At 39.1% G+C, this 11,621-nt stretch overlaps 1 protein-coding gene across 4 annotated transcripts in view; it reads left to right on the top strand.

Annotated features, from left to right (window-relative positions):
• The first annotated feature begins 610 nt into the window (after positions 1 to 610).
• Positions 611 to 11,621, top strand: part of mip40 (Myb-interacting protein 40) — a 47,145-nt gene continuing 36,134 nt past the window's right edge. For 2 of the 4 annotated variants that reach the window (XM_067153751.2, XM_067153747.2), the window contains exons 1-2: positions 611 to 750; positions 8,649 to 8,757. In XM_067153751.2, coding sequence (XP_067009852.1) covers positions 8,673 to 8,757 — 85 coding nt within the window. In that variant the 5' untranslated portion in view covers positions 611 to 750; positions 8,649 to 8,672. Of the gene's footprint in view, positions 751 to 809; positions 906 to 2,184; positions 2,204 to 8,648; positions 8,758 to 11,621 lie in introns of those variants that run through there. The other 2 variants (XM_067153749.2, XM_067153750.2) reach the window with 2 other exon arrangements.

Here is an 11,621-nt window from a genome sequence, read left to right as displayed (position 1 = left end):
AAACTGGACTCAACAGGTGATAAGCACATGCAATAAAGTACATAAAAGCTTATATCCCCTGAAACGGTTCGCTAATATATTCTCTGTTCGACTTAAAGTACAAATAATTCGCTCTCTTATACTACCTATATTTGACTACTGTGACAGTGTGTTGACTGGAATAACCTGAGACAGTAACAAGAAACTGGACCGGAGCCTCAACAGCTGCATAAGATATATCTTTAATCTGCGGTATGATGCTCATATATCACCTTATTATAAGGAGCTGTCGTGGCTTCGAGTGCACCAGCGCCGTGAACTTCACATGCTATCGCTTCTGCACAAAGTTCTTTCCACTAATACTCCCGACTATCTGTCTTCATCTTTTTCTTACCTCTCGTCCTATCATGAATACAATACAAGATCTGGTTCCTCTCTTGCCATACCTATAAACCGTACTGCTGTGTACAACCGCTCCTTCATAATCTCTGTGTCTAGGTCATGGAATTCGCTACCTGTGAACATTAGAGAAAATCCTAATTGACTAATTGACTATTAGTAGGAACGAAGTCTTCCATCAATTTCAATTGTGATCTCCGTGCTATTATTCTCGCACTGGACATTCTGTGAACATGGGCTTCAAAATATTAGTCAGCGCGGAAATATTGATATCATGAGTTTTTGCTTTTGACAGTTTTTAAGTATAATAGTTGTAATGATTAAGATATTTATTAAATACGTTTACATAATATTGATGCTGTCTTCGTAAAGGTGAGGACATAAACGTGTACTTTTAGTGTCTTGCTTCCAGTGTGACATTTTTTTGGGAGACTTGAAGATATAGGCCTAATTTATCTGATTTAACAGGCGCTACTTGCAAACATACACAATCTGCAATTGAAATTACCTAATTTAAGGATGTTTCTGTAAGTGTTGTAGTTATTATGCGTAACAGTGTTTTTTATACTGTACTGTAATTTATTTTAGAACGAGGTCATCTATTAGCACATTACCTCGTAACCGTCGAAACTCGATTGTCTCCTTTCTACGGCAATTCCATTATTCTCTCGTAGCATTTCTCACTTAATCAGCGAATACTGTAAAAGGAGGATGGGATGCGTACCTCATACCATCTTTACACATCTAGGCCTATCTCAAACTTTAGCTCCAAATTTATACAACAGACACCATATCGAAGATTATCTGAAAGATTCTACACACCCATATGCCTGATGACCAAGAGTTTTCTCGCCTTCAAAAAATAAATGTAAACGTTATTGCATAGTTCAACGTTTATTCTGTCTTCATCATTGCTTTCTTTCTGAATTGCAATTTCTAGGGCATTACGCCTTATATAGGCGAGTTGTTTGACTAGAATGTTAGTAGTTACTGATGGAGGTTGGACAGAGTGCATTGAGTTGATAGAGAACATTGATTGTAGTGCATTTATGGTGCCCATGTAGGTATTCAGATGTAGTGGTGTTCTTGATGAAGATAAATGTGCATAGGGCATGCAGGCAGCAGATCTTAACAATGGTTGTAGAGAAAAGAGCTGCACGTGATTGTGGAATGATACAATTCATGATGAGGGATATTATGTGTAAACTTTGATAGGTCTACCACATTTTGAACTTGACACATCTATCTCAAATGTTAAAGGTATTTAGAGAGATGATCTCAGATGCGTGGTGAGGATGCAAGGAGGTTGGTTATTTGATTCAGAACTGGAGATTAGTACTGTAGATGGTGGTACCCCAATACTCTAAATGAGATTGTAACAACCATAATAAAGTTTCCAGTAGCAGTCATGGCCCGGAACTTTACAGTATTACAAATGCATATAAATCACTTGTGTATTATTGACTCAGGCAAGCGCATTTTAGTGTCAGATTAAATTATTATTATTTTCAAGACTTGCATAAACCACATGGTTGTTTTTGCAGGATGTTCATGATCATGGTGGTTTCTAAACTCTTCATACTGTGCATGTGTTGCCTGTGCTAGTGCCAATCATTCGACATATACTGCATTGCACAAACCTGTCTGTAACGTATCGTTCTTATCTTCATAATCTTGAACGACTGTATCAGTAACTTATGTCGCCACAGATACATTGGGACACATGCATATCGAAGGTTGAAACCCTGGTTATCAGCTGTCACTCATTCTGCTGGAATTCAAGTTCTGTTATCACAAGAGATATTGGAAGACTTTGTGATTGAAGGTCTGTAAGTGATAAGATTGTACGTGATTTTTAGAGGATTTTTTTTAAAAAATGTGTATAGTCTGCTACATTGATCTTAAATCTCTGTTCATTGAAATTGTACACTCTTTCATAAACAATCTTAACTTTCATATAACTACAATCATTCATTGATCATCATCATCATCTTCCTTCCAAGTATTGGGCCATGTGACCCGTTACGGTCTTGCATTTTTCTTTTTGCAAGACTTGAAAGCAATCAAATGTCCTTCCGACGGGTTGCTAGCCTGAAGGAAGAAAGCAAAGTCACCTCCGTGCAGGCCATGAAGGCCCTTGGAGGAGTGGAAGGTAAAGGCTTCCACCATTGTTAACCTCGGCACGTGATGAGGTAGAGTGTTTAGCTCTACGCTCGGCCGCCTTTGCCCCCAGGAATTAACCTGGTACTCATTTTTGGTGTAGGCTGAGTGAACCTCAGGGCCATATGCACCTCCGGAAGTGGAAATCTCGTTTCTTAAATTTTACGACTTCCTGACGGGGATTCGAACCCACGTCCTTCCGGGCGAACCGAGCACGCCTTTACCGCCTCGGCCAGGCATAAAAAGTAAATATTTTAAAATCTATTCTACACTATGTACACAGAGTTGAATGAATTTTCAATAATACACTGCTTTTACTGCAAGAAATGAACCACACTACATTTGCCCGATGAGATAACGAAACCATGGAAATCCATCTTCAGACCTGTTGATCGTGGTATTTGAATATACTATCTCCCAAATACAAGCTTATTCACATTTGTACCACACTGCCAACTTATTCGGTGAACTTTCTATTTGCAGAGTACCAGTTAGTTGGCCATGCGGTTAGCTGTGAGCTTGCATCCGGGAGATAGTTGGTTCGAATCCCACTGTCGGCAGCCCTGATGATGGTTTTCCGTGGTTTCCCATTTTCACACCAGGCAAATGCTCGGGCTGTACCTTAATTAAGGTCATGGCTGCTTCCTTCCAACTCCTAGCCCTTTTCTCTCCCATCGTCGCCATAAGACCTATCTGTGTCGGTGCAACGAAAAGCCACTAGCACTATTTGCAGAGTTATCAATCTATGTACTATAAACTATACAGATAACTTTTATGGTTAGTAAACATGTTATTATTTGGAAAAGAAAAGGGAAATTATTTCTTTTGAGATTAATGAATCAGGCAAAGCATTTTCTACTAATTGTGGAAACAAAACAAAGTTAAAATAAAATGACTGGGCTAGAAGTTTTGCAGGCAATATCAACAGTCCTAATAGTAGAGTGAAGAGTTATAAATATGAAGAACAAATGAACAACATTTTTAGGAATAAGAGAAATAACCCTCTACAGTGTATTGTTGTTGCCTTCTAATTTGCAAAAGAGTAGCCTATTCCTATTTCTAAGAAAAAGTTCAATGTGGAATTATTGCCACATTCCTCAGTTGTTGGTGAAATAACTGGAAATATTCCATCACCAAGCAATGACATCAGGACTGTAGGTAGTAAATGAAAAAGAAATTCAATTCTGGAGAAATGAGGCAAGACAGGAATGAGTGTTAGTTTGAATTCCTGAAAATTCAAAAAGCTGAAGTTAGAAATTAGAAAAACCAAAACAATACCTAAAGTATATGAGAAGAGAGATCCTTCTGTTTGGTTTCTGCTAGTGAAGCACTAAAATCTTTAAGGAGCACTGTGTGTTGAAATATAGCCAAAAAACACAAATAAGATACCCAGGTAAAAATGAAGTTTAGATGATGCTGTCATGTAGTTTATGGAGCACTATAACACATAAGGGATCACTGTGCGTTGAGATTTCAAAGTTATGTAGAAGTCTAAAGTCAAATAGTATTTTTATTTGTAGTTTATGAGGCACTGTATAATTTTAAGTATCAGTAATGCATGTCTATGAAGAAGTCGTAGATCAAATACCTTATTAAGACATATAGGCCTATGTTAGAGAGCACTGTGCGTGAAGAAGAATCAAATACGCACATAAATGTAGTACGGAGTAAGTACTTCAAGAGTTCAGTTGAAGTTAATGAGGCACTGTATAAGTTTAGAGATTAGCACTGCGTATCAACAGATCCAAATATAATGAAGAAGTCATAGATCACATACGTCAAATATGTATTTAAAATTACAGAGTAAGTTCTTGAAGAGTTCAGTTGAAGTTAATGAGGCACTGTGTAATTTTAGAAATTTGCACTGCTTGTTGATAAATCCAAAAATCATGTAAAAGTCGTAGATCAAATATGTTCTTGAAGAGTAGATTGGCACTGTGCTTCCAAAAGTTACGTAAGTTAGATTAATGAAGTTGTTGAAACATATGACGTAGAAAAAAAGCAATTGTGAAGAGAAAAATCCTAAAAAGTGCTTTATTGGAACAGTTAGGAGTGTAAATGACGTAGCGTGATATAACTTGAAGGTCGATCGTAGAGTAGTGTAAAGTATAAATTTGAAAGTTACACAGTGGTCAAAATCATTAGAGATGTTAGAAAATGTTAATCAATTAGGAGAGTGGAAAAAAGAATGTAATAAGGAAAGAAAAACTTGAGGTAGAAAAATAAAGGGAGGTAAATGAGGAAGTGGAGTAGTTTAAGGTGGATTAGGAGGACGGGTTATAGGAAGTGGAAATTGTTGGCAGGAACTATATAAAGTCTGGAATATTGAATTTGAGTTTGTAAAAATCGCATTTTTGATGAAGCGGATAAGGAAGTCGAATAAGATATTAGGTTTTTCAGAAATGTCATTTAAATTTTAATTGGGGTTGAAGTATTGGTCAAGATGGATAAAACAATTTTCAGTGGTGTTTAGAAGGGGGCCTTTGTTAATAACTTGAAGTATTTTTAAGTTTTTATCAATACTGGTGAAATTGTGATTAGAATCTTGTATGTGTTGTCCTATTGCAGAGAATCTGTTTATTTTATGGCATTGATGTGTTCAGAGTATCTGATATTAAAGTCTGTCCAATATACGAAGAGTTACAGTTATTGCATTGGAATCTGTATACTCCAGATTTAGAAATAATACGTCAAGATTTCTGTTATTGGTTCTGAAAGATATTTTCATGTTATGTTTTTTTAAGAAAGTTATTTTTAAGAATGTTTCTCCCAAAACGCTCATAAAATAACTCACGTCCACCTATTTGTACGGCAGAGAATCTTGAAGCTAATGAATTCAACCTGGCCTAGTGATGGTCTTTTCAATGGAAATTGTTTGCCCTCTAGAGAGTTCAGAAATACCATGCATAACCGAGAAATGTCAGATACGAGGTTCAAGAATGCCCACGAAGATTTTACAATGGCAAACTAAGAGACTTTTTCCTTGGGACACCACATAAATCTCTAATCTCGATGTACAGTTATAAATAAATTTCATGAATGCAATACAACAAATAAATAAATAAATCACTCATCCCACGGAATAACAAGACAAGTCAAAAAATTAAAAGTTCTCAGGGGAAGCATTTTTTGTTTTTTAAACCATATGATATCACTGATTAACCAAATGTTGTCAAACCATTCTGCATTAAATAAAACAGTTTCTAAATAATGGTTTTGGTTTGATTTTGTTTAATTCAAGATATTAATGAAGTATCTGCTTTGGATCGTGAATGAAAGTGACTTGCCCTCTACAGCTTTATTTTTTTATGTGGACCAGTCAAAACCAAAGTGGTGTAAGTCACATTTGTGTATTGTTGACTAGTAAGAATTTAACAATTCTCTTAACAAAGGCAGCTGTGTACCTTCACTACAAATTATTCATTTACAAGATAATCTCCACGTCCATAGTAACAACAGAAAGTACAGTATATTACACACAAGATAAACTGACTCATATGATTGAAGCCACTTTTATTAACAGTATTCAGAATATTACAACAAGGTAACTCAACTTATCCCCCGCCGGGCTGAGTGGCTCAGACGGTTAAGGCGCTGGCCTTCTAACCCCAACTTGGCAGGTTCGATCCTGGCTCAGTCCGGTGGTATTTGAAGGTGCTCAAATACGACAGCCCCGTGTCGGTAGATTTACTGGCATGTAAAAGAACTTCTGTGGGACTAAATTCCGGCACCTCGGCGTCTCCGAAGACCTTAAAACGTAGTTAGTGGGACGTAAAGCAAATAACATTATTATTAACTTTTCCCCTTGTGCGTGGAGGCAGTAGAATAACACGCACGGTATTCCCTACCTGTTGAAAGAGGCCCCAGGGGCCCTGAACTTTGGAGCGTGGGTTGGAGACCACAGGGCCCTTAGCTGAGTCATGGCATTGCTTCCACTTGTACCTGCTCACTTTCATCTATCCTATCCGACCTTTCTTGGTCAACTCTTGCTCTTTTCCGACCCCGGCACTATTAGGTTTGCGAGGGCTAGACATCTTTCATTTTCATGCCCTTCATGGCCCTTGTCTACCTTTGGCCGATATCTTCATTTTTTGAAGTGTCAGATCCCTTCCATTTTTTCCCTCTGATTAGTGTTATACAGAGGATGGTTGCCTAGTTGTACTTTCTCTTAAAACAATAATATCACCACAACCACCACCTAACTCAACTTATTTAGTTGTTTTGTATTCTTGAATAATCTAGAAGTAAAATTTGGATATTTCTTCAGTATTATGATGAAATGACTTCTTTTGTTAGTGTCAAACGACAGAAAGCATTGATCTTAATAATACATACATACATACATACATACATACATACATACATTATCGACTGTTATGCCTTTCAGTGTGAAGTCTGCAAGCCTCTGTGAATTTACTAGACGTCGCCACAATCCTTGATTTGCATCTAGTGTTGTGGCCTCATTTAGTTCTATACCTCCTATCTTTAAATCGTTAGAAACCGAGTCTAACCATCATCGTCTTGGTCTACCTCTACTTCTCTTACCCTCCATAGTAGAGTCCATTATTCTCCTAGGTAACCTAACCTCCTCCATTCGCCTCACATGACCCACCACCGAAGCCGGTTTATGCGTACAGCTTCATCCATCTAGTTCATTCCTAAATTAGCCTTTATCTCCTCATTCCGAGTACCCTCCTGCCATTGTTCCCACCTGTTTGTACCAGCAATCATTCTTGCTACTTTCATGTCTGTTACTTCTAACTTATGAATAAGATATCCTGAGTCCACCTAGCTTTCGCTCCTGTAAAGCAAAGTTGGTCTGAAAACAGACCGATGTAAAGCTAGTTTCTTACAGAATACTGTTCATCGCAACTGTGAGCTCACTGCATTAGCTTTATTCAATCTCACTTACTATATTACTATCCTGGGAGAACACACAGCCTAAATACTTGATATTATCGACCTGTTCTTTGTATCACCAATCTGACATTCAATTCTGTTGAATTTCTTACCCACTGACATCAATTTAGTCTTCGAGAGACTAATTTTCATACCATACTCATTGCACCTATTTTCAAGTTCCAAGATATTAGACTGCAGGCTTTTGGCACAATCTTCCATTAAGACCAAGTCGTCAGCATAGGCCAGACTGCTTACTACATTTCCACCTAACTGAATCCCTCCCTGCCATTTTATACCTTTCAGCAGATGATCCATGTAAACTACGAACAGCAAAGGTGAAAGATTACAGCCTTGTCTAACCCCTGTAAGTACCCTGAACCAAGAACTCATTCTACCATCAATTCTCACTGAAGCCCAATTGTCAACATAAATGCCTTTGTTTGCTTTTAATAATCTACTTTTAATTCCATAGTCTCCCAGTATGGCGAACATCTTTTCCCTCGGTACCCTGTCATATAGGGGCTGCCTGGCCGAGGCGGTAAAGGCGTGCTCGGTTCGCCCGGAAGGACGTGGGTTCGAATCCCCGTCAGGAAGTCGTAAAATTTAAGAAACGAGATTTCCACTTCCGGAGGTGCATATGGCCCTGAGGTTCACTCAGCCTACACCAAAAATGAGTACCAGGTTAATTCCTGGGGGCAAAGGCGGCCGGGCGTAGAGCTAACCACTCTACCCCATCATGTGCCGAGGTTACGGTTGGTGGAAGCCTTTACCTTCCACTCCTCCAAGGGCCTTCATGGCCTGTACGGAGGTGACTTTGCTTTTTTACTTTTTTGCTTTACTTTTACCCTGTCATATGCTTTCTCTAGATCTACGAAACATAAACACAACTGCCTATTCCTCTCGTAGCATTTTTCATTTACCTGGCGCATACTGAAAATCTGATCCTGACAGCCTCTCTGTGGTCTGAAACCACACTGGTTTTCATCCAACTTCCTCTCAACGACTGATCGCACCCTCCCTTCCAAGATGCCAGTGAATACTTTGCCTGGTATGACCTTAATAAGTTACTGCAAAAATAAAATCTGAAAAAAATTACTTATCTGCTTTTTCCCTGGGATGAGTGAAATAAATTTTGTGCATTCATGCTGAATTATAAATTGTATATTGAGAAAATAATCCTGGTTTTATTTTGTTCATTCCCAATCCAGAGAGGCAGGTTTACTGAGGCGTGAATGATGGGCAAGAAAAGAAAAATCTCGACTTCTCCCATTCGCATAAAGTGTGAGGTAAAAGAAGAACGGATCCTGATTCCAGCAGGTAGGTGCTAAATAATGTGCTTACAGTTTTCTTTCACTCGCCTTTCATGATGCTTCCTTTTCCATGTTGTTTTGTCCTGTAATGCAATGATTACCGCAATCACAGTGGTCCAGGTTCATAATTTGTGACAAGCTGACAAGTCTGCGAGTCTTAAAGGGTAGTGTTATAACTTATAACAGTTTTGTGACAATAATTTGAGTTGACGTTAGCAATTTTATCAGTCATGTGATGTGATCAGGCATTGATTTGTCTAGCTAATTTGCATAATTTAGGTTGGTTTAAATTGGCAAGTGTGCAGGGTTAATCAAAACAATCTTCCTGATTTCAAGAAATTGTTCTCTTTATTACAGACTAATAGTAAGGTACATGCATAGAAAAAAAAACTGTTTTTGATACAGTTAGAGGTGCTCTATGCAACTTCCTTGCATCACTTGACAGATGTTAGTCCAATATCACCTCAAACACGGTGTAACATGTTCCTATTGATGGCGGCTATTGCAGTGTTAATGCGGTTCCATCATTCATTCAAAGTGGCTGGTAAATTAGGCGCATAGGCCTAGACCTTATCTTTCACAGCCCCACAAAAGAAGGGTACCCCATTGTTGGCAGCCCTGAAGATGGTTTTCCGTGGTTTCCCATTTTCACACCAAGCTGTACCTTAATTAAGGCCACGGCCGCTTCCTTCCCACTCCTAGCTCATTCCTATCCCATCGTCGCCATAAGACCTATCTGTGTCGGTGTGACATAAAACAACTTGTAAAAAAATAAAATATTAAGAGGGAAGGTTGTTAGTTGTACTTTTTAAAACAGTAATCACCACCACTACCGCCTCATGCCGGATCATCTTTGCAGGAGGATTTTGTTGAGATATGCTCATACCGGGTGATTGTAGCGAGAGGGGCTTCGTCCTGGGGGTAAGTGAAGTCATTAGTCAACGCTTAGCCAAAATGTAAGTATATCAAGATACATGATGCCTGTGTCAGTAGCTTCCATGAAGAATAAGGGACCATACACTTGAACTTGTGATACTGCACATGAAACAATTGGTTTCAATGAGTTACGCACGTATTGAAGGACCTTGTGCGCATTTTTGGTGTATCAAGTTCTTACATTATATTGATTGACTGTACCCTGAGGTGAAAGCTGCACTTGTCACTAAACACTAGTTTGTCCATAAAGTTGCCTTGTTCCATTTGTTTGTGGAAATTGTAGCAAAATGCAATCTTTTGGATGTGATCGTCAGAGTTGGGTTGTGCAGCAGCTATTCCAGGTGGTATGGTTTTACTCGTAGATGCTTTCGAACAGTTTATTTTCTAAACAGTTGCTTGTGGAAGATAAAGCTCTCAACTTACACAATTTGTTGATTTCTGTGGGATTTGTTGGAAGCTTTTCACTCAATTTACAGTCTCATCTGGCACTGATGGTTGACTACTCGATTTCCCCTTGTACGATAACCCTGTAACCACAAACTGTCTGTACCACTTCCAAATGCTTTTCTCTGTTTGTGGCTCTTTATGAAAATTAATCTCCACTGGCATCTTATGATTGTAAGACTAACAGACTTTGTTTCATGAAACTTTGGGACTTAGAACACCTTCTCCTCTCAGGATGCTTAACAGTTTGTGAATATCAGGCACAGATGTGCACCCATATTTACAGAGTGTATCAGTAATATGGCTACATGTTTAAGGTAAATGTCGTATATTACCGTACGTTGCAGAGCAAAATGATGAATGGCATATAAAACTTGTAACTTCATCTGCTCATTAATTTTAGGTAAGAATTGCATGCATTAGCTTATGTCATTCGCCAAAATGGCACTGAATATAAAAAATACTGATATTGACCCACCAAGGTGTATGTGAGCTTAGTATCAATCTGTCCAGTCTATATCATGCTTTGAGATGTACTGTTGCTTTGAACCATTTTGTGTGTGCGAACCGATCGAGGATGACCCTGACAGACAATTGGAACTGTGATAATTCGTTTCAAAGGAATGTGAAAATGGCAGACCTTGGTTCCACTTGTGGTAGGAGCATTAAAACTTAAGCCCGTGACTTCCAATATTAGCCTATGTAGAGAGACACCTTTTCTTTTCTTCTCGCGGCCTTTTCATGGAGGACATGGTTGGTGTGGTAGACAAGGATGCCAACCTCTCTAGTTAAGTACTAAGATGGGACAAGCCCCCAGGCTAGTGCCGCAAAGCGGCCTTAGGACTCTAGTTTCCCCTGTGCAAACACCAGTGGTCTGTACTGGTTAAGGTAAGGGTGCACAAGATCATTGGTTGGGATTGGTTAGGGGACAAGTAAAGGGAGTCTGGGGGCGTAAGTCCCCAGGTTAGAACTGCGAAGCGGCTTTAGGCCTCTACCGTGGTTTGCCCTGTGCTGGTTTGAATAACACCCACAGTATCCCATGCCTGTCATACGAGGCGACTAAAAGGGGGGCCCAAGGGCTCTCAACTTAGGAGTGTGATTGGTGACCACAGGGCCCCTGGCTGAGTCTTGATATTGCTTCCACTTGCTTGTGCGAGGTTCCTCGCTTTCATCTGTCCTATACGTGGCCCTTGTCTTTCTTTGGCCGATGTCTTCATTTTTTGAAGCGTCGGATCTCTTTTATTTTTTCCTCTCTGCTTAGTGTTTGATTGCCTACTTATATTTCTTTTTATAACAATAATCACCTCCCCAGGTAAGAGTCGTCGCAAAGCGGCCTTAGGCGTCTAGTTTCTCCTGTGCAAACACCATTGGTGTGCGCTGGTTAGGGTACAGTTTGGGCGTTAGCAGCACATTCTATATGGGTTAATGGAGGAAAGTTGAATTACAAATTTTTTATACTTCATATTGACGAGGGGCAATTAGAACACATTT

Source organism: Anabrus simplex, chromosome 9 (genome assembly GCF_040414725.1).
Source record: "Anabrus simplex isolate iqAnaSimp1 chromosome 9, ASM4041472v1, whole genome shotgun sequence".
In the NCBI taxonomy this organism is placed as follows: Eukaryota; Metazoa; Arthropoda; class Insecta; order Orthoptera; family Tettigoniidae; genus Anabrus; species Anabrus simplex.
This window is presented reverse-complemented; position numbering and strand designations above follow the sequence as displayed.